Source organism: Plasmopara halstedii, assembly GCF_900000015.1.
Source record: "Plasmopara halstedii genome assembly, contig: Scaffold_292, whole genome shotgun sequence".
In the NCBI taxonomy this organism is placed as follows: Eukaryota; Oomycota; class Peronosporomycetes; order Peronosporales; family Peronosporaceae; genus Plasmopara; species Plasmopara halstedii.
The window spans coordinates 442,292-466,575 of NW_020187213.1; the positions used below are offsets into that span (position 1 = coordinate 442,292).

At 43.5% G+C, this 24,284-nt stretch overlaps 6 protein-coding genes across 6 annotated transcripts; 2 read left to right on the plus strand and 4 right to left on the minus strand.

The window, feature by feature from the left end:
• Positions 1-299: 299 nt before the first annotated feature.
• On the minus strand, positions 300-3,116 carry PHALS_15126 (uncharacterized protein). The gene has a single exon (XM_036407342.1). It carries the CDS (start codon positions 2,869-2,871, stop codon positions 2,602-2,604), a length of 270 nt encoding a protein of 89 aa, XP_036263052.1. The 5' UTR covers positions 2,872-3,116; the 3' UTR covers positions 300-2,601.
• PHALS_05926 (tkl protein kinase) lies at positions 3,115-5,522 on the plus strand (the record flags this gene model as incomplete). Its single annotated transcript, XM_024723250.1, has 5 exons — positions 3,115-3,641; positions 3,705-3,773; positions 3,846-3,920; positions 3,985-4,053; positions 4,112-5,522. The coding sequence occupies 5 exons, from the start codon at positions 3,115-3,117 to the stop codon at positions 5,520-5,522; spliced, it is 2,151 nt and encodes a 716-aa protein (XP_024574245.1).
• A 934-nt stretch (positions 5,523-6,456) lies between these two features.
• Positions 6,457-7,618, minus strand: PHALS_05927 (uncharacterized protein; the record flags this gene model as incomplete). Its single annotated transcript, XM_024723251.1, has 6 exons — positions 6,457-6,572; positions 6,685-6,756; positions 6,830-6,907; positions 6,977-7,046; positions 7,131-7,291; positions 7,402-7,618. 6 exons carry the CDS (start codon positions 7,616-7,618, stop codon positions 6,457-6,459), a joined length of 714 nt encoding a protein of 237 aa, XP_024574246.1.
• Positions 7,619-9,143: 1,525 nt separating this feature from the next.
• PHALS_05928 (tkl protein kinase) lies at positions 9,144-11,591 on the minus strand (the record flags this gene model as incomplete). The annotated part of the gene is made up of 5 exons (XM_024723252.1): positions 9,144-10,743; positions 10,807-10,878; positions 10,934-10,999; positions 11,065-11,157; positions 11,215-11,591. 5 exons carry the CDS (start codon positions 11,589-11,591, stop codon positions 9,144-9,146), a joined length of 2,208 nt encoding a protein of 735 aa, XP_024574247.1.
• A 790-nt stretch (positions 11,592-12,381) lies between these two features.
• PHALS_05929 (adp-ribosylation factor-like protein 13b) lies at positions 12,382-14,100 on the plus strand (the record flags this gene model as incomplete). The annotated part of the gene is made up of 5 exons (XM_024723253.1): positions 12,382-12,427; positions 12,498-12,782; positions 12,854-13,344; positions 13,414-13,529; positions 13,587-14,100. 5 exons carry the CDS (start codon positions 12,382-12,384, stop codon positions 14,098-14,100), a joined length of 1,452 nt encoding a protein of 483 aa, XP_024574248.1.
• Positions 14,101-14,130: 30 nt separating this feature from the next.
• PHALS_05930 (dnaj homolog subfamily c member 21-like) lies at positions 14,131-15,566 on the minus strand (the record flags this gene model as incomplete). Its single annotated transcript, XM_024723254.1, has 2 exons — positions 14,131-15,132; positions 15,201-15,566. The coding sequence occupies 2 exons, from the start codon at positions 15,564-15,566 to the stop codon at positions 14,131-14,133; spliced, it is 1,368 nt and encodes a 455-aa protein (XP_024574249.1).
• Between the last annotated feature and the right edge of the window lie 8,718 nt (positions 15,567-24,284).

The window sequence follows — 24,284 nt, forward strand, 5'->3', positions numbered from 1 at the left end:
AGCGAGTTAGCGGATCGCAATCCGCTTACTCCGAGAGTAATTATTGCCTTCCGAAGGCTAATTGACTCTTCGGTTTAAAACCCAAAACTGATTTTTATTTAATTTTTATCCTAATTCTAGAGATTTAGATTTTCCTAAATATACTAAATATATATGGTAAAATCTAAATTCATGCATAACTACTGGCTACCTAGCAACATACCGTATTTTTGTTTGGGTGCAGTCACACCATGCACATCTGGTGTGACACACACCCCTGTTACCAGGTCGCCAAAATGCTAAAATGATCCTAATGAGGGGGGAGGCTGGTGTGGCGCAATGTATACATCACCCGAGGGATACCGTGATATTTAAAGGAGCAAACGTGACTGTAGAAGGCAATGCATGATAAAATGTTCAACAACCGGTCTGAAGCAAATTCGAATCATCGAGAGCGGGAGCAGACATAATAATAAAAGGTACTCGTCTGATGCTATACCACAGCGCCATTCGAAAGCTGCCACCACAAGTAGCTTGTCCCGTCCAGCCTCCCGCCTCAGACGAGGAGCCGGCGTTGCTAACCAGGTTGAGGACCTATCAGATGCGTTAAAGGCGAATTTGGCTCGTCTCTGCCAGACATAAGTCATGTTCGCTATATTGTTAGCTATGTTACTTTCCAATCAACAAAAGTGCCGTTCGTAAGCTGTTCAAATAGTACATTTAGTTGATGAGAAAAAGCCATACTGTCCCGCTCATCTGTCCTTTTGGCGAAAGCAACAGAGTTGTTTCAACAGTGTAAGTGGCTCTGAATCGCTGAGCACCAACCTCTATCACAAGAAATTTACAAGTCATTTTGTTCGACTCAGTTTGCTGAGCACATGTAACGGCCTTGTGGTTCAATCAAGCACGCCAAAGTAGTGTCCGCATGTACACTATCGCGAATCTCGCCAAAAGCTCTCTCTAGTCTTTTCATCCCAGCATCACTTCCACCTCTCTGTCCGGGTACACCGGAAACTTGATGGCAAAAGTGTCGAAATGTAGCTGGATTTACACCAACGCGAAATTGTTTTTCGTTGATGGGTCGTCGGTCAGACAGGTCGCAATCTTAATCGTTGTAAGCCGAATCAACAAAGACTCGAGAAGGCGAGTATGCCCTGAAGACTTTCGTATTGGGTCTGTCCAGGTTGCTGAGTCTCCAACGCCAGCATTCTCTCACAATATTTATCCAAAAGGCTGCGTTGAGAGGTCGAAAAACCAGCAACAGTCTCGGTTGCAGTTCGATTTGATGGCTTATCCGTGGCCCCACCATCGACAGTTGTCTTTTTTGTGAAAATAGCAACGCAAGCCATTCAAGTATGCTGCATGTGGGTGTAACTGGTTTCACTCTAAGTCGGCGGCATTCAGGGCAAGCAGTTTAACGAAAAGTTGCTAAAGCCTTTGTATAATTCTCAAATTTGACGTGCCATAACTAAACATACTCACGACTAAGGAACCGAGTTGCAAAGTTTAAATATTAACTTGCATGCCTACGCTGTTCAAGTTTGATCTGATGACATTTAGCTAGAAATTCTTCATAACGCGCCATTGGATGTTGAAGCAGGGCGTGATCAGATCAGCAAGCATTTCGTGGTGGTCGTTAATTTTTGTATTTTAAAAGACAAAAGTATTTAACTGTGCATATGTGACGCAATTGTACGATATACTTACAACAGCACAAGAACGGAGCCAACAACGAGTATTTTGTTCACAAGATCTCTCCGGCTCAAGATTTGGTGCAGAAAGCAAGAAGCCACTTTTGGAGTTGAAAAAGGGTTTCATATTCTTGCTGCTGCAATTACGCGTACAATCCACAGTCACATCACATACAAGAATTACACAGCCTTGACGAACGGATAAGACGGTGTGTTGGACTTCATCTCTGAAACAAAGCTGCATCCCCGTTATCGAGATAAGACTTGATTAGCGATTTTCCGCAGTCAAACACCATTTCTCTCTCAACACGATCCTTTTGCTCCAGAAGATCAGCTTTGTCGGTCTCATACAGCCTAAGGTAAAGTGAATGCAACAAGACTCTAGCTTTTTCGCTAATTACTACTTGAACCTAAGTCAGGACCATGTGCGCGCAAGGGTATGGCAATAGTTGGGACGAGGCGGGTAAAGGGGTTGGCATTACGAGCTACGATACAAAGTGACACGAGCTGAACACCAGCAAGTCATCTACCAACAACTCGGGTGGTTTGTGTATGTGATAACGGCATTGTCAATTTTATGCTTCATTCTTACTCTAGCGGTGACAGCTGGTTACTCAACACTTTTTTTACTTCTGATGAATAACGACGTTTGAAGTGAAGGAAGGGCAAGCAAACAATCAAAATGTTTTCACCCATTCCGGACACAGACTTAATTCAACAAAGACAGCCGAAGCCTAACACCGCGAAAGAAGCTTTGAGATACACCTAGGTGCGATAGCATGAGATCTTAACTGAATCATTCCTCGAAAAAAGAGGGCGCGATTAGCTGATCAATTTCTCATTTTCTCACAGTGCACAAGAAGATGGCAAAATATCCTCCCAAAATACTAAAAATTGTGTTAGAAGCAAGTGTATCAGGTCGGAAAGCTATTCAGGATTTGACTATGGATGAGTAGAGCAAAGCGAAAGAAAATTCCCATTCAAGGTTTCTTAAGGGATCTATCGGGAGATGCTCGCGACGAGCAGCCACCCAAAAGGTTGATCCTTCGGCATTGCCTGATTTTATGCTGTTTCGTATTCTTAAGGAAATGCTGTAAATAAAAACGAAGCGCTTGTTATAAAGAGCACCACATAAGGCTCGTTTTTCTCGCCAGCACTCTTCTTCAAATCGTCTGTCTACAGCCGTCGTTTTTGGCCTCATCAAATGTAATTGGTCAAAACGACTACATTGCGTCTTGTTGACGCGGCTTTCTCTTGCTGAATGAGCGTGCAATTTTCCGTAAAGGAGTCGGGTGCATTATAATTCACAACAGACAATTCTCTCCATTTCAGCCTTACTATAGCTTTGCGTAGTGTACCGTTTGCATAAGACATTGGAAACTCGTACGCGCGTCACCCGAGCTGACCACCTTGTTCTCCTCTTCAAAGTCTCGCGTATGGTAAAATGTGCACGCGGTTGGTTCATGCGCTTGTTTACTTGTGTATTATAGCGATCTCTGCCAGTTCTTCAGGCTCTAACAACTCACCTGCAAGTGGCATTCTTAATACGCTGACCACGAGCTGCAATGGTGGCTGCAGAAGCAATGGCGCCTGTGTAATCGTGGGCCAATCCGGATACAATTTCGTCAACTGCGTAAACGACATTAACTGCATCACGTTGTCGTCTGGTCAATCTGCGCTTTGCCTCAATGCTTTCAGTTCGATGAAAACTGAGTGGGTCTTTCAGCCCGGTGAGAGCAATGACACAGCAGGAGTCGGACCCTTTGAACGTGTTGGATTGCTGCAGCTCGACGGCAATGTGACAGAGTTAACATTCAAGAAGGCAGAAGAAGAACAAAGACCGCTCTTTGGATCTCTAGAACTCGCTTCTATGAACATACAACCAGATGCTACACTGGATAAAGTGGCGTTTCAAAATTTGAGTCTGTCTGGACTAGACGACGTAATGCCTCTAAACAGGGTTAAACGAATGTAAGCGGCTCTTAAGCAAGTGAGACGAAATGAGGATTAACATGACCACTTGGCGTGTAATAGATATTTTAACAACTGCTCACTACGTGCAATTCCTGCAGTCGCTGTAGCTGGTGATTCTGTCACGGTCATGTAAGATATCGCTTTGGCGCAAGTATTTGCGATTTGATGTGTCTCACTGAATTTGTTGTTCTACTGTTCTAGTGATCTAGCTGGCAATGCCATCAACACTGTGGACACAAAGTTTCAAAATCGGAATTCAACTAATCTTACTATGCTGTGCGTTAACACTGCGCACTTATTTTCTTGCTGTGGCTAAAATCAAATTCATTTCGTTTCGTAGTGATTTATCCTCCAACGCGCTTACAAACTTTAATCTTGTCGCGAATAACTTTCCAGCCCTTACGAGTTTGTAAGTTTTTTTGTGCTGTATGCTTGGTCATGCCCCTTACTTAGCTAAGAGTATTCAGATATCTGCACGGTAACTTATTACAGGCAATTCCCAATGTGATTTTTGGTCTATCGACACTCCAGGAATTAACACTAAGTGACAATCCCATAAACGCATCGGGTCTTACAACGCAGCAACTGACATTTCTATCAAATTTGCGCAATTTCACGATCGACGGTTTGACCAACACAAGTGAATGTCCAACAGCTGCAGTGCAACATGCGTTGAAGACTTTTTTTGTATTTTGCGTGGGGGTTGCTGAGGCTGTTCCATTCAACAACAGTATACTCACCGAACAGCCACTGACAAGTGCGCCTGTGGTGACCGAGAGTAAAGCATCATCTTCTTCATCACACAATACTTGGATTATACTTGGTGCGTGTCTTGGGGCTCTATTGCTTCTGTTCCTTTTGGGTATCATCTGGTGGTGCTATCGCCGTCGAAGGGATGAACAGCCGAAGCTTATGAATAGTATGACACCAACGATTGGTATTGGAATGGGCGACTTGTCTGAACATCCATACATGGGACTAGGAGCTCCCTTTTCCAATGTTTCGAGTCAAACATCGGCAGACTTCGAGTTGCTTGCCTCTGTGGCAGACGGCTATATTGGACTTACTCGACTTTCTTACGACGATGTATTTCTCCACAAGATGCTGCGGGTAAGTAGCCGTAGTGAGTTGTGGCTAGGCGAATACAAGCAAAGAAGTGTGATCGTTAAAAAGATCAAAAGTAACACCGCATCAAAAGCATTACTCCGGGCCTTTGTGACTGAAATTGAGCTGATGTTTGAGCTCAAACACCCTAATATCGCGGTTTTCAGAGGCGCTATGTGGGATGCAGATGGTACAGAGCTCTGCGCAGTGGTTGAGTTTGCCGAAAATGGTGCTTTGCGAGACTGCACTGTGCATAATGAGATCAATTTTTCCGTTTCGAAAAAGTACGATATTGCCCGGCAGGCCTCAGCAGCAGTGGCGTTCTTGCACAAACAAAATATCGTTCATGGTCGCTTGAGTGCGTTTAATATTCTGTTGGACAAGAACTATTCTGTTAAGTTGAGTCTCTTCAGCATCTTTCACTATGTGAAGCTTTCACCTCTAGACAACGAGTGCAGGATTTTCGTGGCTCCGGAAATTTTGCGAGGCGAGCAGCCGTCAGAAAGGTCAGATGTTTATTCCTTTGGTATAGCTCTTGTAGAAATCGACACCGGGGAAACTCCAGTGATGGACGCTCGAAGGCTGTTGATGGATCGATCGAATTGCGATGTCAACGTGTCCTACACAGCAATGAAGATAGGGTACCGCTTGAGTAATCTTTGTTCTGAAGTGATGAAGAAAGTCATCATTGCTTGCCTGGAGAAAGACCCTGTACGACGGCCGTCGATGGATGAGGTGGTATTGACTTTAAAAAATGCAGCGATAAAGCTGTAAGCTACCGCTCGACACATCGTCGTTCCCAATGTATCGTGGATATCTGATCATGCAAAAAGACTTTGCCGACAACGCAGCATCAAAAGAACGCAAACTCGCATGATATCCTACAAGCTACCACTGAGCAATAAATTATTTTTGGATCGATTCTTCCGGGATTGAAATTTACATACCAAGTGCTTCAGCTTATGTATATACCACGTGCCTCCCACTCTTTGATCATGGAACTATGCTTCATGAGCCTTTAGTACATTTCAAGTAATGTAGCACGACTGATTCATACATGTGCACATCGCAAAGGATAGACGGGAAACTGTGCAGAATAAGCGGACGATTGAAAGTAGTTAAGGGTGAAAACGGCAAGCTTGATGTTGCCCAGCACATGAAATTTTTCATTTCTATGTAAACCCTTGCAATTTATCCCGTGGCTGATTTTCGCCTTGAGAGAATCGTAGTTGCGATAAGAAAATTGTGTGTTTCTCAGCGGTAAAATTTAGTTTCTGCAACGGCTTACAAAGATTGTGCTCTTTAAAATTTATCTGTTTACTGTTGTCTCATGCTGCGAATATGCATCCATACCGTTCATGTTAGCATTGCTAATACATAAGTTCTCTTTCGCTGCTTGTTCGAAGTGCCGCATCTGTAATGGTGCATGTTTTGTTTCTTTTGTGTTCGTCACGTGATTGTTTGACAAAAAACGACGCATTTGAAGTGAGTTACCCACCAAAATTTCAGCTGTTCAAGAGACAACCCGATAAAAAATTAAGATTGCCTTTTTTTAGCTCGACGTGCGTCAAAGTATCATAACAATAAATATACTCGCGCCATTCTACTGTTCAAATTTTTTTCTACAGTGGGTCCAAAGTGCGCGCGAAGCCTCCGAACATTTCTTGTGATTTTCTGCACATACTTTGATAAAGTGCGAGAAAAAAAATTATCGTGGCGCAGTGATGTGTGATGCATCGGCGCTTGAGGCTTGGTGTAGAGAGCATACGTTACCGTTGCGTTCGTAAGCTGGCTTGCGACACCCTTCTACTACACATCGTTTGCCTAATTCAAAATACAAGTGGCAGTCGATGAATGTGGACAATACGGAAATTTGAAGTAAGATGTGGCTAGCTCAAGAATGCCAAGATTTCTTGCAGTATTGTATACAGCTTACCTCCTCCATGAGCCCAGCAAAGACCGTGAGATACTGCCGTCTTGGTACAGCTGGCCTCGCTGCATTTGCGGCCTTAGTTTAAAATAAACGTAGAATTTAATTTTTTTGATGAAGTCCATTGTAATGTTAGAAAAAATAGTCTTACCTCCACCGTGAGACCAGCAGACGCCGCGAGACTTAGCACGATTTTCGCACTCAACTACTGTGCACTTGGTTGAGCCACCTGCAAACATTTCGCACCATTGTCAGAGCAAATCATGAATCCACCATTTTCCGCAATTGTCAACGTTACCGTGTTTCCAGCACACACCCAAATTTTTAGCACTACTCGTGCACCCCACAACAGCGCATCGCTTCCCACCCTGTTTTATGCAGATTATTTGATATGCATCATTTTTCGTGGTGAGAACAGAGCAGATAAATTAAAGCAATCAACTTCAACGTACACCGTGACCAATACAAAGTCCACGATTTACCACGTAGCGCGTACAATTTTCAAACTTACAAATGCGAGACTTCTTTACTGTCACTTTCATTCCCTTTGGAAGTGACACATCAACTGCCAAGTTCTCCGTCACCGAAACACTTGAAGCAACCATAAGATTAGCTGCAACACGAATCAGCAAGTCGCGAATCAGCCCGCGCCAATTGTAAAGGAATTGATGGATACATGCAATTTGAAGCGGTTGTCTATGACGTTGTTGTACCGTAACTTACCAAAGCTAGCACCAGCAGAATGGGTCTGATCCTCATCTACATTACCGCCAAGGATAAAGGCAAGTGAGCTTTTACTGGCCACTGCCACAGCTGTCGCAGCATCGTCCGAATTCATAATGCCCGCCGATCGGTGCCGGTTAGCGGCCAATTGTAGTGCGGGAACAGATGCTGCCGGGGAATCCTGATGGGCTACTCGCTCTAGCCACGAAGTACTCATGTTAATGTCGTCGGAATTAGCTGACTTCTTCATGCAGGAGGATGAGGGCTTGGGAGAGGCAAAAAGTAGCATTCACAGCTGAGATAGGGAGGGCGAGAAGAGTGGAGAGGACACGCAGAGATACTCGGCTGCGAGTGAAAAGATTAATTACTAAGCGGCTTGTAGCAATCTACACAGCACTGTTAATGGTCCCAGAACCAGTGCTCAAGTCGCCTCTGTATACTTTCACAGAGAAAAGGCGCATTTGACTGCCCAGCAATTTACCAGCTGAACTACTGATGTCCACTGATCCGCTGTTTGTGGATGCATACACTCTTAGATTTTGAAAGGGGACTAACGTATGTCATTAAGAAACTTGCTAATTTGGCCAAGGCTTGTTTCTGTTGTGCCCCTAACGAATAACCAGTAGCGCTCCGTATGGCTGACATGCTTGTCATCTGTAATCTAAGATAATTACTCTTATTCAGCTATAGCAGCAGCGCAGCGCAACGTCGAGCCCAGAATCAAGCCAAAACAAAAGTAAGTAAGGCCAAGAATTGCACCGCTAGTCAAAATATAGAACTAGAATTTCTCAAAAAATACAATTGCTCGGCTAAACTGAAATTAGGCTTTGCCATACAGTATTTACCTGCTGTTCCTCCTGATGCCTGATCAAAATCGGGATGTTTTGCAGCGTAATCCTATGTCATTAATATCGAATATTTATACATTATGATTGCACGATGTCCAATTAAAGGTTGCATTGTACAATCAAGAGAAATGGATCGCTTTCTTTGTTACCCTTGCAGAGGTTTACGAGTCTTAGCTTCTGCATGTAGAAGATCATTGCGAATTTGCTTGGGGGCAACAAAAAGAGAGGTAGTTCTTAAAGTATTACTAAAGGTAAAAAAAAGTTTTCGCCGAAGAAAACCAAGATTTCGCTGTACATAAACTCGATTTCGTCATCGCCAATACCAGCAGTTGTGACAAAAACGACTTACCATCAACAGGCCTCGATAGGATTGTCTTATAACGCAACCGCATTGATGTCCGTAATGACGTCAGAGATGCTTTGTCAGGGGCTTGCTGATCTTGTTCAAAAGTGGTGCTGAAGGCACGTGATCCATGACACAGTTCTAATCCGACCCATGTTTGCATAGCATCCCACGCCCGTATCTCTTCCAGCATCCCAGGCCAACAAAGGCGAAATTGTTGGGGTTTGACACATCATTATATGCTCAGTCACATTAGTCACATGCTTGTACGTTGTCTTTTATTTGAATTATTAGTGGGGGTCACAACTCTTATTGTGTGCAGCTTCTAAGTTAGCTTGACACAGACAAACGTACAAACAAGACCGTCTTGTTTTAACACTTTTGATATGATTTAAGGCCGTTCTGGAAATGTTCTATCTTCTTTCAAATATCAGCGTTACTTCGTAATACCGTACAATTCTCTTTGTTTAGGATTCTATCCTTTGAGCCTTAAAAGAATGTTCCAGTAAGTAGAAAGGGCTATTGTACATTTTTTAATCAATGTCGTCGGCCTATATATGCAGCATGGCTGTGATGTAGGACGCGCTGGGGCGTAGCGATGGGTCGTATTGCAAACATGCACCTGCCAGCTCTCGCACCGCCGTGGGACATTCTGATGTGAATGTAAACATGCTCATAAAACTAGTATTGTTGTTGTCGTTGGTACCGAGCACAGGAGTTGTTCTTCGCCGCTTTTCTTCCAACGTGAGACTGCGAGAACTTTGTAGCGAACGATAGCTACTATAGCTGGGTAAGCTTTCTAAATGAGTAGTGCATCTTCGCACATTGTCCACGTCAGAAGTATCTGTCGATATCACTGTTCCGTCAGCTGAAAGAAGAGTGCCGTTGTCTGTATCAAAGTTTCCGATGTGAGTGCGCATTTTCCATGAACTTCTGATCATCTCATCTGCAGTCTGGCATGTGTCAAGATGTGCCAGCAGCACACCAAACGCGTACATATCGGACGATGACCGAGATGGCCCACCAACTAATATTTCAGGGGCAAAATATGCTTTTGAGGCTGTATCGCAACGGCGGAGATATGATTGGCAACTGTAACGAGATGATTCGTTCGTCGCTAGTGCTGCCTGCATAGGGTTCAGTTTACAGCCTTTACTTGGATCTACAAAGACGCTTTTCCCATTGAGTCCATCATACGTGACCATATGCTGATTGTGTAGGTACATGAGCCCACGAGCGATTTCAGCAGCTGCTTTCATCTTAAAGTTCATCCAATTCAGTCTAGAGCCGGAACTTCGGAGATACGCTTCAAGAGTGCCGAGCGTCATGTATTCACAAACTGCAGTCATTGCTTGTCGTTCGTCCCAAACAACTCCACATATCGAGAGTAATTGAGGGTGACGCATCCGTGATAGAACCGGCATCATGTCTAGAGCAGCTTCAATATCATCATCACTGACTCGAAGTTTTGTCACAAGCACCAACTTTGTTTGGTACTCAGCCAGGGCAACCAACACTGGTCCAGGAGCTGACAATTCGTTCAGCGTGACCACTTCACCCGCAGGGATTTCTTCAAAGGCAGCTTTGCGCAGTCCTCCTCCTTTAATGTCATACTCGTTTAACGAAGCTTCAAGATCTGAAGTTTGGGCTGTGCCATTCACACCCATTCGTGCTCGAAGACCCCTCAGACTACTTTTGAGTTTGGTATCAACCGCCACAAGTGAATCGTGCTGTCCCTTTGCAGCCTTTTGCTTCCATCTTCGCAAAAGCAAAACACCACCAAGTATGGCTACCACTATGAACACCACGAGTCCAAGAATAACACCCACCACATCTGAGCTGTCATCGCTTCCGCTAGCAGGAAAAGCAGTGCTTTTTTCCGTAGATTCTGATCCATCAATGCTACCAAGACTATCACCGTTAGTGTAGCAGACGCTCTTGCCATTCCATGATATAGTATCATAACCCGCAGAGCAGCTTCCACTGATTGTCAAATTGGCTTCGAAAACGGGTAGTTTTTGCAAATAAAGAAGTTGCGGCAGGGTAACGTGAGCATTGACAATCATGTTGCCTTGTAGATAAAGAGCTGACAGATTGCGCATTTCATATATAATGGTTGGGATTTCAGACAGATCATTGTCGCAAAGATTTCTATCGTGTACCGCTAAAGTAAGAATTATCATCAAGAATTTCATACAAAATAGACAGACGTACAATATGGACACCGAAGTGAAAGCATGGGAACCACGGGGATCAAACTGATTAAGGTGCGCCCGCTGAATGATACTTAATTAGTTACGTCAGTATGTCAAGCAGAGAAATCATGTGATAATAACCTTACAGTGTATGAAGCGAGTCCGGGAAAATATTTGTCATCAAACCTCCAACATTAACGTCAGAAATTGCACTATTTGTCACATATGATAACATAAGTTGTTGTGAGACTAGTGCATGCATACGTCACACACTTACAGTTGCTGCAATGCTGTGCCACTCCGAAACGCACCGGGCAAAAAAGATAGCGGCACAGATATTTGGGAGCTCGATGTTGCACCAACAATAGACCTAAAAGCAGAGCGTCAGACAAGCTGCTACTCATCACTGAAAGCGGTTTAAGCGCACAATTCTTGCAGAGTCGACGGCAACTCTAATATGTCAATCTCCTGAAAAAGTGCGGTATCCGTCTTGTCGCTTTGGGGTTTAGCGACTGTCAACGTCCAGTGAGGCTGACTCCAGCTAGCAGGCAACTCCACTAGACACTGCACTTGGCAGTCTCCAGAAGTCACATTCGTCTTGCATGACGGCATGTTTGACGCCGCGCAGCCTTGATAAAAGAAGCCAGCTTCGCTACTTTCTTTGTTCCTATCCTCCGCTGTTGACAAGGCATAGACTACGCATAGCGAAGACCTGCAGACTCCATAGCAGTTGCTCGAAAGCGTGCTGTGGTCCGGTGACATGCACACATCGGTAGCCACCGCAAGACCGCGAGTGCTCCACATGTTTTCACTGTTCACACTTCTTCGATCTAGACTTCGTAATTAATTTGGTTGATGAGGACAAAATGGCATTCAGTCAGGCTTAGGAAATTAAATATCACGATCCTCTCGCTCAAATGTTAGTATTTTTCTCAGTATTTAGCTACGCAATTCGTAGCCAACAGTCGCTAATCCAAATGTCACACTACACACACTACACCGGCCGAGCGACATGTGTGCAAAAACATGTGATAGCAAGCTAACATTGGTAGAAATGGAGCGCATTAATACATTCGTTTTCTGATCAAAATGTTACTTGTCTTCTTTATGTGTAAATCGTTACATCGTAGGCTACTCCGAACGCAGACGAAGTTCTGGTTACAAGAATATTCTTGCTGCATAATTGAAGCTGTTGCGTTTCATGCTGTCGAGTGTTGAAGCGACGACTCACTGAGTGCATGATGTCTGGAGTAAGCAGTCCAGACTACTATTATTCGTGGTGTGATGTACCGCGTTTGAATTAGCGACCATCGCAGGAGGGCTTCGTAGTAAAACAAGCCGTCTGATTAGATTCAAACAGTAAATGGATACAGTTTTTCCCTGGTCTGGATGGTTAAGTATATTGAACATTCGCGCTGACGATCAAACAGAAGTATCCTTATTTTACAAACCGTTTTTTTGTATCAAAGAAATGTTATTTCTTCGGTACGCTATTTTCGCTTCAAAATAACAGATTGTTAGACTTGCAAGGCTTACGCTGAGTTAATAGCAAGTCTCACCAGTCGTAGAGTACGCCGCTGTTTGATATACTGTTATGAGTGCCCGGAAGCTGCGCGAAGCGATAAAAACAACACCTCGAGGTAATTGCCCAGGATTTGATCATCGATGTTAAGTTTGTCAACCTTACAACAAAGTATTACGTACTCGAAGCTTTTGAAAATGAGCACGAGTATCTTCGACAATATGTAGATCCAGTCCTGATGCCACTCATTGAGTCGCTTTTGCTTTATCAACCAGAAAGCGTCTATCATTTTATCCACGACTTTGTAGACGAGAGCAAGAGTACCCGCTTCACACACCGTTCCAAGAGTGTAGGCTACGCCAAGAAGCTCACCACTCGCCGCAGGATGGCGGATTTTATGTCAACCAGCGTAATTCCTATCATGGATGATCTGGCCAAACAAATACTACGCGAGAAGCCATACTCCGTCAAAGGTGAGACCAAAAGATTGCATTAGCTTGTAAAGTATTCCTTATCATTTTACTAGAATTTATACGAGAGATAGTTGCGGCACGTATTTTCGTTGAGCTGAAAGAAACTTCAAAAGATATGTCAAATCGACTTACAGCCACTTTGTTTAATGTAAACGACCGCGTCTTGTGTCGGTTTAAAGGTCGACCACGATATTTACCCGCCGTTATCACTGAAGTTAATGAGAATGGCAATTTTACAGTCTTGTACGATGATGGAAAGTTGGAAAGCAATGTTCATTCAATGTGCCTAAAACAGTGCATCAATGACACAATAAAAGACGCAGACAATCAAGAAATACCGAAAGCCACTCGCTTAATAGATATGGTACTTCTGATTATTGGAGTCGACGGGGCTGGCAAGACGACACTGTTATCCACTTTGCAAGGAGATTTGGAGAAAGAACATGTGCCAAGTGCTGGCTTTACCTCGGTAACATTTCAGACAGAGACAGGGTCGGCTACTTTCTTTGATCTTGGAGGCGGTCCAGCGTTTCGCAACGTGTGGAAGGAATATTATGCTGACGTATGTATTGCTAAATTGAAGCTATTCTATGTAAATTCTGATTTAAACTTACACTTTGATTTTGCTCAGGCTCACGGTGTGATATTTGTCGTTGATTCATCGAGTGAGAGCTCTGTGCTTCAGGCAGCAAATGTGCTCGAAGCCGCAATGACAAATGAGCTTATGATTAACAAGCCGTTGCTCGTGTACGTGCCTCCGTTGCTGTTGTCCTATGATAGTAATTTACGTTCGGTTTTGCATAGTTTCGCCAATAAACAAGATCTTGCTGATGCAATAGCAGAGTCAAAGATGGGAGATATACTGCGTATAAGCAAATCATTCAATTCCAAGATCGTTCCGTGTGTAGCCAAACCAGCAGTGTACGGTCGAGTAGACGAACGATTGGAAGCAGGACTTCAGTGGCTTTTCAACCAAGTTCACAAAGACTATGATAGTTTATTCGAGCGTGTCCAAAGGGATCTTGCTCAAAAAAAAAAGCTCGATAAACAGCGACGGAAAGAACAGCGCGCGCGGGTTACACGTTGGAAAGAAGAACGTGAGCTTAGCCAGATGTGTATGCACGACAAAGTGATTTTGGGCGAGGACCACGTTTTGTCGTTTATACCGGTTGTCGAAATGCCTGAAGACGACGTCATATACTGCTCAAACTGCAGCACGGTACCAGCAGTAACAAAGTGCTCAGCGTCGAAATGGATGCCTGTTTGCGAGACCTGTGCAACCAGCCTTAAGAAGCAATGTACGTTACGTGAAGTGTGAACCATCCTTTAACATGACAATATCTTTGATTCAATTTCGCATTTTTCCTTTTTTGCAACGACTTCGTTGACCCTCTAACTCATCTTGAGCTTTTTTTATGCAAGCATTGGTTATAATTTTTTTGACGTTCTCTTTTTTCTTATTCTTGCGCATATCTTTGCGTTCCCGGCGTTTTTCGGCTGCCCTGTGCTCTTTTTCGAGCCTTAATTGCTCAGCCTCTGCCATCTTTCGCACTGCTTCCTCATGATCTTTGATCTTCTCAGAATCGATACCGTCGCGGTTATGTTTGATTTCGTCTGGTATGGGCTCCGTAACAAAAGTTTCATCGATATTTAAATCAAGCTTTGCTTGTTGAAGATCTTCTTGCAAAGATTTGTCCATTTCCTCGTCATTTATGCTAAATTTGCAAAACACGCCAAGATTCTCCTCTTTCTCACGGTGTTTCTTCGATACAAGGTGGTTTTGCAACTGTTTCGTGGACTTGAACGTCTTACTGCACAAATCACATATCAGCACGCTCTTATCCAGTTTCATTCGACGCTTTTCGAGCTCTAACATAATATCTCGGTCAGCAAGTCGACTAGTATCCATTCTACTGGCAGCCCACAGCTCTTCCTGTTGCTCCTGAAAAGCACGACGCTCGGACTCGAAAGCAAGCTGCTTTTCACGTTTCCTGGCCTCTTCATTGAGACGTCTTTGCTCCTTATCCCGATCCTTTTGCATTTGAAAGTCTCGCACACGCGGGTCACGCCGATATACAAAATCTACGAGTTCGCGCACTTCCGTTACAAACGCCTTCTTTACAGTCTCCCGCAACTTCTTGTTCTCCTTCTCCATTGCTCGCCTTATTAGTCGCGTTGGTGCATCGGTCGTCTTGTATTCGTCCGCCCACGCAAAGCTTCGCTGTGTCGTATAGCACTTCCAGTACTGGTAGAAGTAACTAATAGCTCCCATTGACGATTCAGCATTTCCGAATTCGGGTGCAGCTCCGGATCGCAATTCATCGTCTACTGCCATATCCAGTCCATCAATCTGATCAAAAATAAATCCGTTTTAACCATCGTTTTGTTTGTAAAATGCTAAGTCGACGAAAGGTGCACCTTTTTGAAGAGTTCCCCGTACACTGTGAAAAAGCTCTTGCTATCTGAACCAAAGCCTGAATAGACGGAAGCGTTGAAGTAACGGATAATATTGAACTGACTTTCGCTCTCTTCGTTACTGTTAGCTTCTCCGCTCTGTAGAATCTGCTCGCGGTGTTCGTCATACCATTTCTTCTCGTGTGGGTCACTGAGCACCTCGTAGGCGTTTTGTATGGTCTGAAAGTGTTTCGTGGCCTCTTCGCTTGTGATTCCGTTTTTCTGGTGCTTGTCTGGATGCCAGCGCAATGCCTGGCGACGAAAAGACAATTTTATCTCGGCTGCTGATGCATCACGCCCAATGGCCAGCACCTCGTAGTGGCAAAGCATCCAGTAAAAAATTTAATTGTATACAATTCGCTATTGTTTGATGTATCATCACGCTGATATCGTACTTAGGAGTAGATTACAGCAAACTGTGCTGATATAGAATAAGCTTCAGTACCTTCGGGCTTTGAACAATAGTATAATTAGGGACGGATCCATGAAGATCTCTTCTGCCGATAATAGCTACATTTACGCCTTATTGTTACTGATGGACGTTAGCGCGGTCCCAAGGATATAATTGAAGCAGGCCTTCTGTAACGAGCAAGTGCATGTTGGTGTACATAACCTTTTCACATTTGGTACAAATGTATCAACTACGGCATGAAATCGTGAATATCCTTAGGTATCGATATATCGGTACTTATGACAATGACAGAAGTCAGAAAATGAAGTTTTATATGACAGGAAAAGTAAAGCAAATAAATATATTATCAGTTTAAACAGAAATAATCCTTGAATGTACTTTTGAAATAGCAACGCGAACTTACAGTGTTACTTACTTCAGAAATTTTCGGTTCTGGTCATGATTGAAGCGCACAAACTCGTCCTCAGTACGTTTGTTGACAGGGAATCAGAGAGTCAAACCTTTCTTGGTGCAAAATGCATGACAAGCCCGTTGAGGCTAGTTTCCCGCAATGTGTTATACAAAGTCTTCTTACTACAGCTTGTAAAAAAGATATCTTTCGTATCATTTTTAGGTAACTTAAGCTTTAAGTGAAACATTCCTTATTTGAGCAAGTGTATGTAATCGTTTTTTAGTTAGTTGTTAATTCTGCAACTTAGTGAAATCATCTCTGCGCACTGATTAAAGCAGACTTCAAGAGTCACAGCTTCCACAGTTTAAGGTGCGCATCAATCTTACTGTATAAAGTGCACCAGAAGCTTCAATTAGGCAATTATTGTGTGGCAAATGTACTTTCACACTATGCTACCTACAGTAAGGTCACACGATTAATAGTTAGAAAAAAGGTTATATGCAGGGTAACCGTAGCTGCGGGCTCTGTCTTGGAAAACGGAACGTCATAATACATCACCAAATCCTAAACTTTATAGAATTCGCTCTTCAATATTTTTAACTACGTACAGTGTCCTGTACTCAGTATTACATGAAGACAAATCTATGTAATTTCTGTATGCATCGTGGAAATTTATAGCAGGATGTAAGCTACCGCAACCCACACGCTAGGATTAAGTTTTCTCTAGCGCGGGATGCTGGTAGGTATCCGACCCATTTGGGACCGGGTTCCGTACCCCTCATTACTCTATGTTTATTTACAGTCGGTCGGGCCTCCCCTCCTCCCAACCAGCTATCACACACTCAGTTGGGTGCAGGTTGGCAGGGCGGTCACACGACAGGGATGTGATTGCTTGACCACTCTGGTGACCTATTTCCGGCGTCCCTGCTTCGGATCCTATGAGTATCGAACCAGGTACCTCCCGGTCCCAGACCAAGCTACAATCCACTCGAGCCAAGCATCGGTGAAATTTATAGCAAAAGAGAACAGGTTTACGGTGCCCTCCCATCTTGTGTGACATCTGATTTGAAGCCATAAATATTCTGTGTAATACAGAGTCCTGGTTCCTACTTGGGAATTCATAGTGGCGACGAGACCGACGTGTATCTGTCTTCTGAAAGCATTTGGCATATTTACTTCTACTTGGAACTTTAAATTAAAGTTCAAGTTGAAGCTTTTCAAAGCTCAAGCTCCATACACCTAAGATCTTGAGTAATCTCAAGCTGAGGTTCAACCTCAGTACTCCCTTGAATGTATAAATCAGAGTCATAAGATCCCAAGGTCTTATTAGTAAAACGTCTAGAATCCATTGGGGTGTTTTGGAGTGTGGCTCAAGAAACCAAAACTCATTTTGATGCAGTTGCAAACTTGCCATCAAGGTTTTAAGCCGTTTTTCTTCCATACAAGTCGGGACTGTTGCTCTTTTTCCACGTCGAAAGATCGCCTCCATGTGTTGTATTGTGTTTGAGAAATGTAGTGAGCAGCGCCCTTATATACCTGGTAACACCTCTAGCGGGCTTTCAACGACATTCGATGTTGATTTAATAAAGAAGCTAGTAAGCACTTAGCGCATGCTTTATCAAGCCATACTCTTGTTCTTGTCCGAGCGACGTGGAGGTAGTTGAAGCAATTCTCGGTCCATCAGTACCACAAAATTGATCTGACTTCCGGGAATGGCCTGCATGAGCAGATGGTACTGTAGTGCCATCCGCTCATGCAAGATTCTTTCGGAAGTCAGCTTATCGCAGCCGTCTTCTTCAAATGATTCGACAAACGAGGCCGTAAGCTACATATATTAGATTATTATGGAATCCGGAAGCGGGCCGCTACCCTTTTTTCTTCTAATCAAATAATGCTCTCAAAGTTGAGCGTGTATTATACCAAAAAGCCTATTTCATGATGGTTTGTTGGGTTAGACGCAGCAACCACTGCAATGCAACTGCGAGAGCTTTGCATCAAGTGTTGCTCGCGATGTTCAACAGTGCAGGTCGTACAAAGCGTCGGGCGTTTAATAGACGTTTAGCCGATAAAAAGTGCTTTCTCAGCTACGAAGACTTCCGGATTGAGCTAAAAAAGCGTTTCATCAGCAAAAAGTGACTTCCGTGACCGTGCCGAGTTTTGGCCTTCGTCAAGGTTGTTACAACCTACACTCATGTGGGCAGCGTCTTTGTAACTTATTATTGAGAATTAGGGACAAGCCAGTTGACATTTTGACTCAAGTTATAGCGTTCGTGGCGTATCATTTTCTCTACCTTTCGCATGCTAAGTAAGAACGGACAATTCGTATCAACTATTCTATTAAAACTAAAAGACGCTGAGCGAAGCCATCAAACCGTGCAGGGTAAAAAAGAGTTCAGCTTCAAGTAAGCCAAGTTCAATGGCTTCGTACCGAGACAGGCGCGTTTGTCGACTGCTCAACTAAATGGCACTGAGATAATAGACATCTTATACCGTTTAACACCTGGATATAAGCTTCCTCGCAACGAAGGAAGTGCTTCCGTAATAGGAAGCTGAAAATATTGCTCGAATCTGCAGAGCGTCTTTGCCGATTCGGCAACAGATACATGGTGACCGCGGACGTTGGGACAATCGTCGGTTCAAACTCTTCCAAGGATAAAAATCCGGAACAACTAGTAGGGGTGAGGGCTCCCTTTTGGGTCTGAGGAGGGTACTGTCTATGCTGTGATTATACAGAACTCTGGCCCTATTGTGCTTAACGCACACGCAATATTTTACTAGTAGTGATAATAGTGTCAGGTAAAGTGCAACAAAAATGCTTAGGGATTGTTTTAAGAGACCACCAAGACCTTTGATTGAAGCTGGCGCGTCGAACAAATTTGTTCGAGCGCAAGTTATGACTGGGCATGGTGTTAGCCTGTCCAATGTGAGGAGAGAAATGGTCATTCATTAAGCAAATTGATCAACAATGAAGATCAAGTCATTTGCTAGATAATGAAGTTTGAGGATCTACGTGGTGAAGACCATTTTTGTGCTTGGACCTCGATGGCAAGTTTGATAATATCATAGGTATGTCATCATCAAAACGTTCTCAGCAGGGAGTGACAGGACGAATTATAAAGATCTTCGTTTACTAGTTGTGCAGCACCAATTTGATCTGCGTGACGACAAACAAAATGTTAATGGTGTACGCTTTTATTACAGAAATCACAGTTTCCTAAGTGATATCGTGGTGATGCTTACAGTACAAGCCAAAGAAAAGTTAAAAAAAAAAATGACACCAACTAATGACGAAGCAGTCAGGCGCCACAACGAATTGTTTTTTTGCCATCGGCATTGAAGACATGAACGATAGTAGTATGAAGAATAGTGAGATCAAATGCAAAGATTCATCCCAAGAGAAAAATAAGAAGGCTACCAAGAAGAGTTTTCCGTCAAGTATTTTGCATGCCCCTGATCTAGGTACAAGTTGTTTTGATGAAGGAAGTGTCTAAAAACAAGACACTTTAAACGATCTCGCAAATGTTTTGGTCTACAACCAAGAAACTGATCTTATTAGTCGCGCAGATCAGTCAAAAATAGTTTTTCACTGATGGTAAAGCCTAGCCTGGCAAAAAGCGAAATTTCGCACATTGTGCGTTCAACGATGGCATCAATTGCGGAAATATTTGACGAGATGACACGTGAGAAATAGTTTAATGAGCAGTCGCGGGACGCAATAAGGTCAAATTTCGTGTATGGATATGTCAAGGAATAAATTGTTATATTCTTAGACAAGGTGCCCGACGAATTGCCATCTGACAGAGGTATTCGTCACGGGAAAAATGTATACCTCCGAGAACGAAGAACTGTATCTCAAGGCAATGGCCGCTGTCAAAACAACAAGTCATTGCGATCGACGAGCTTTCTTTGCAGCGACAGATGGCTGGTCGTGTGCTCAACGTAAGCCTCTGCATTATAGCCCCACCTTCTGTGTCGTACAGGCAACAAGTAAATGCCACATTGTCTATGCTTTCGATAAGTTAGATGATGCAATCACACCAGCTCAGACTCCGGCATCACGCAAGGAAGTAATCCTTGATGATATGATTGATAGTATCTTTTAATGCGATCTACCTGAACGATGGTCTCTATCTGGTACGTGTTGCCACAAGGTTTGAAAGCTCCCATGAATTTCGACAGAATGGTCACAAATATTCTGCGTCCATTTAAAGAGTTTGCACAGGGCTACTTTAATGATATGTTTCTTCATAGTAAGAGAACAGGTTAGAAGTCTGATGTCGATGTTTATCTTGGTCGTCTTCGTCGAGTCTACCAAATTATGCGTGAAAATAAATTCCACAAGAGTGCATTTTCTTCGCGCCTGAGATCCCCGTGATCGGTTGCTTTGTGGGCTAGAATAACGTTCATGTAGACCCGGAAAGGCAAAGCTATCAATAGCTCGACAATGCCAAACAATATGAAAAGCTGATGTGATTGGCTAGGCTCGGCCAACTTTTTGCATGAACACACTCAGGATTATGCAGCGTTGGTGATTTTCTTAAGAAGAACGTTGAGTGAAAATGGTCAAAATATCACCAGACAGTATCCACCAGATGAAGAAGAACTTATGAGAAGCTCTTGTCCTTCCAAATTCATACCACAACAAGTCATTCTATGTTGTTGCTATCGGTTGTGATATGAAGCACACGATAATAAGGGTCGAGTGCGAGTTAATTCGTATCAGTCGCGACAACTCCTGCCCGCGTAACGGAACAATTCATTTCATTACAAAGGGCTTCTAACGACGAAAATGATTTGATCAAATTCCGTGTGTACTTGCTTGGTGTGAAGCTATTCGCGATCTAAACAGATCATGTCTCGCTACGTACGGCAGTAGAGACTCCTCATTTATCGCTGAGAATGGTTCAATATTTTTGTACAACTTTGTTGTACACTACAAGTCAGGCAAGACCAACATATTAACGCGTTGTTAAGACGTCCAGGCTATGATCCAAAGTCCTGTAGCGAAAGCGTGCACGAGTCATGCCGGCAATACGAAGATGGCAAGATGACTATCGGGCAGGCTTCGATTACAATGCGCAGATAAGTTGCAAGCGTACAAGACTGATGCGAGATGTCAAGATATGTTGGAGAACTTCAAAAACCCTTTCGTCAAAGTACTACGAGGCCTTCCGTCTTGCACAAGTTCGCGTGTTCATCGTTTTGGAGTGCAGAACGGATTGTTGTACTGTGCGGATGAGGAAAAAGCAAGCGTTCTTGCTCCTAATGACGAAGATTTGCGAAATCGTCTCTTATATAAGTTCCATGACTGCCTTCGAGTGGCCTTCTTGGAAGCTAGAAGACGTTAATCAGTCATTCCCGGGGAAACTGTTCGCCACACATGTATAAGTATGTGAGTGAGTATGCGAGGATTAGCAAGATTTGCCAGAAAGTGAAACCATCGGGTAACGTAGGACCCACTTCGGTCATTGGCACTGCCAACTGGCAGCTGGAAGTCTTTGACTATGGTGTCATATTTGGAATTGCGTGCGAGATACATGGACATAGTGACATTCCTTTGTGAGTGGACCGTTTGGCACAATGGTTCATCTTGCGCTTGTTTGGATAAGATCTCTGCCGATAAAACAGCTAAGATCTATGTAGATGTTGTTTTTCGTTTGCATTGCTTTTTATCTCGTTTCTTACCGTGATACCCGTTTCACGTCGAAGTTCTGGTTTGCACTGTTAGGACTATTGGGCACCAAATTATGCATGTCAACTGCGGCACATCCTAAAATGGACGGTCAAAAACGGAAAGTGTGAAATGTATCCGGGGGTCGTAGCGCGCAGTCACACTACGTCGTTCAATGCGTTGAGTGAATTTACGCCAATCACAGAGTTCGCGCTAAGCCACTCCATCATGTCTCGACAGGTCACTCGCCGTTTTATGTGAGCTATGGTATCATCTTAGAGTACCTTCTTCAATAATGGGTGAGGTCTCTACCTTAAGTCGGGGGTGGGCTACGCTACGGAGCCACAGTCAGTCTTTAATGTTGTCACTATGTGAGAAGCGACTTTTAACTTTTTGGACGACATTAAAAAAAATATTGTTTTTCAAAATTAAGTTATGAGGAACAGCACGTCGATGATATTATTGCGAAGATGCAAGCCGTTGAGCGATTTGTTTGAGGCGCAATTGTGAATGCTCGGAGTCTTCACATGCCCCAGCAGATACAAGCAGAGGAAAGTACACGGTAGCGTACACCGTCATTGATCTGATATCACTTAAGACGAGTACATGCCTAAACATGCAGTGCTCAACCTTAGAAGCAAAAAAGCTTTTACCGAAATTCATTGGACCGCTTAAAGTGTAAAAAATGAATTAGTGATACTTTAATTTTGCCTTTCCTTCACGCATGCACTTAAACTCTACAATTTTGTGGGTTGGCTAGAGTCGTATCTTGTGAGTGGATCTGTCGAACCAAATCTACCTATGGTTGATGATCGAGCTGGTCATTAACTTTATTCATTTTTCCACGTTGAGTAGTCAACTCTTTAGTCTGGAGATTCTACTTTGGTGCACAAGCGTTGAAGAATATCGAAGGATGGCTTCTTTACCTACTTCCACAAATGAAGAAGAGAATGGCACTCACCACGAGTTGCTCAAGAGCAGATCCTGCCTCATAAGAGCGCAACCGATGTTCGTGAGCCAGCTCAAGAGACGTCTCGACCTTACGGAGTCAACCGAGTTTATGATTTACCTGTTGAAACCGTATCTCAAAACGGAACTCCGAAGCCGAACATTGGGCGAAATCATCTGCCAAAGAGTCGAACTTTGAGTTCTGCTCTGCCACAAGGCTGAAAACGCTCTTGCAACGATTCATAAGCGCTGAGCAACGCTACTGCATTGCTTATATTTGCTCGCAATGTGCGCCCTTCTACTTTAGAATCGCTTTCACATCCAACGCCACTTCCTTTAATTAGACTTTAACGAGAGCGTCGTTGAGTACTTGAGACAATTATTTAACACGAAGATCGATCAACTCGTCATGGAAAGAAGAAGCTGGGCCATCAACGCTTCTAAAAAAATCGGTGGCGCGGCTTTCCATCGGATCCGGACACGTAAGGACCTCTTGGTCCGCAGCTGCCAGAATCACCTGTAGTGATGCTAAAGGAAACACTTCTACGGCCAGAGCTGTTATTTGCTCGATTGGATATAAAAGTCTTGCCAGCACCGACTCGAATAGCCGACGCTACATTTTGTTTTGTTTCTCTTCCCGAAGGATCCACCTTTGGTGCGATAGACTTGGATGGATCATCCTGATTGTAAATCCATCGCCAACGACAGAAAGGCTTTATGTAGAATCTCTTGGCTTCATCTCGGTTGAGAATGGGGGTAGCGTCAAAGCGTTCTGTTACCGTTTTTTTGCCACTTAGGTGATAAACGCTCTTCACAATTGACTTGTCCGCTTGATCGCTTCGTGTTTGATCAAAAACTGAACTGCTTTGATAGGTCTGCACAGGTACAGTGTCCTTCTGATTCTAAGAAGGGGGTAATGTAATGGGCTACATTTAGCCATGACATGAAGGTACATCAAAATACATTTTGTATGCATTGTGTGTATTCATAATAACAAATAGAATAATGTAGGGTGCCCTACATCGATGTGTAACATGTAGTATGAACTAACAAACATTCGGTGTGTTACAGAATGCTAATTTCTAGTTCGGGATTTGTACTGGTGACGAGATCGACACGTCTCTGTCTTTTGAATAACTGGCTTGCGCCAACTACTTCTGCTGGGAGATTACAGTAAAGCTGAAGCTCAAACCTTACGAAGTTGAAGCTCCATATACACAAGATCGTGTATAAGTTCAAGCTGAGGTCGAACTTTAGTAGACTCTTGACTTGATTGTACAAATCAGGATCATAGGAAACCAAGGTTTTATAAATAAAACCTCCCGAAGCCCTTAAAGTATTTTGTTTGCAGCTGTGAAAGCCATTTACTCATTTAATTAAGTTAAAGTTACTGTTTGAAGCCCATAATCGTGCTTCTTCCCTCCTAGTCGGCACTGTCCTTCATCCTCTACGTTACGAATGCTTCCGCGTGACACAAGCGTGTGTGTTGGTGTCTAAAGGGCTGTTGTGAAAGTGCTCGTTGGCACTAAGTGAAATAAAAGAAGTTGCAGCGGGGCTGCCGTAGCTTTGGTCACCGACCTTTCGCTCTATACTTAGAACAAGTACGAGTTTAGCGGATCGCAATCC

Coding starts and splice junctions, on each gene's coding strand:
- PHALS_15126 (XM_036407342.1), bottom strand. CDS start 2,871: ATGAGGCCAAAAACGACGGCTGTAGACAGACGATTTGAAGAAGAGTGC.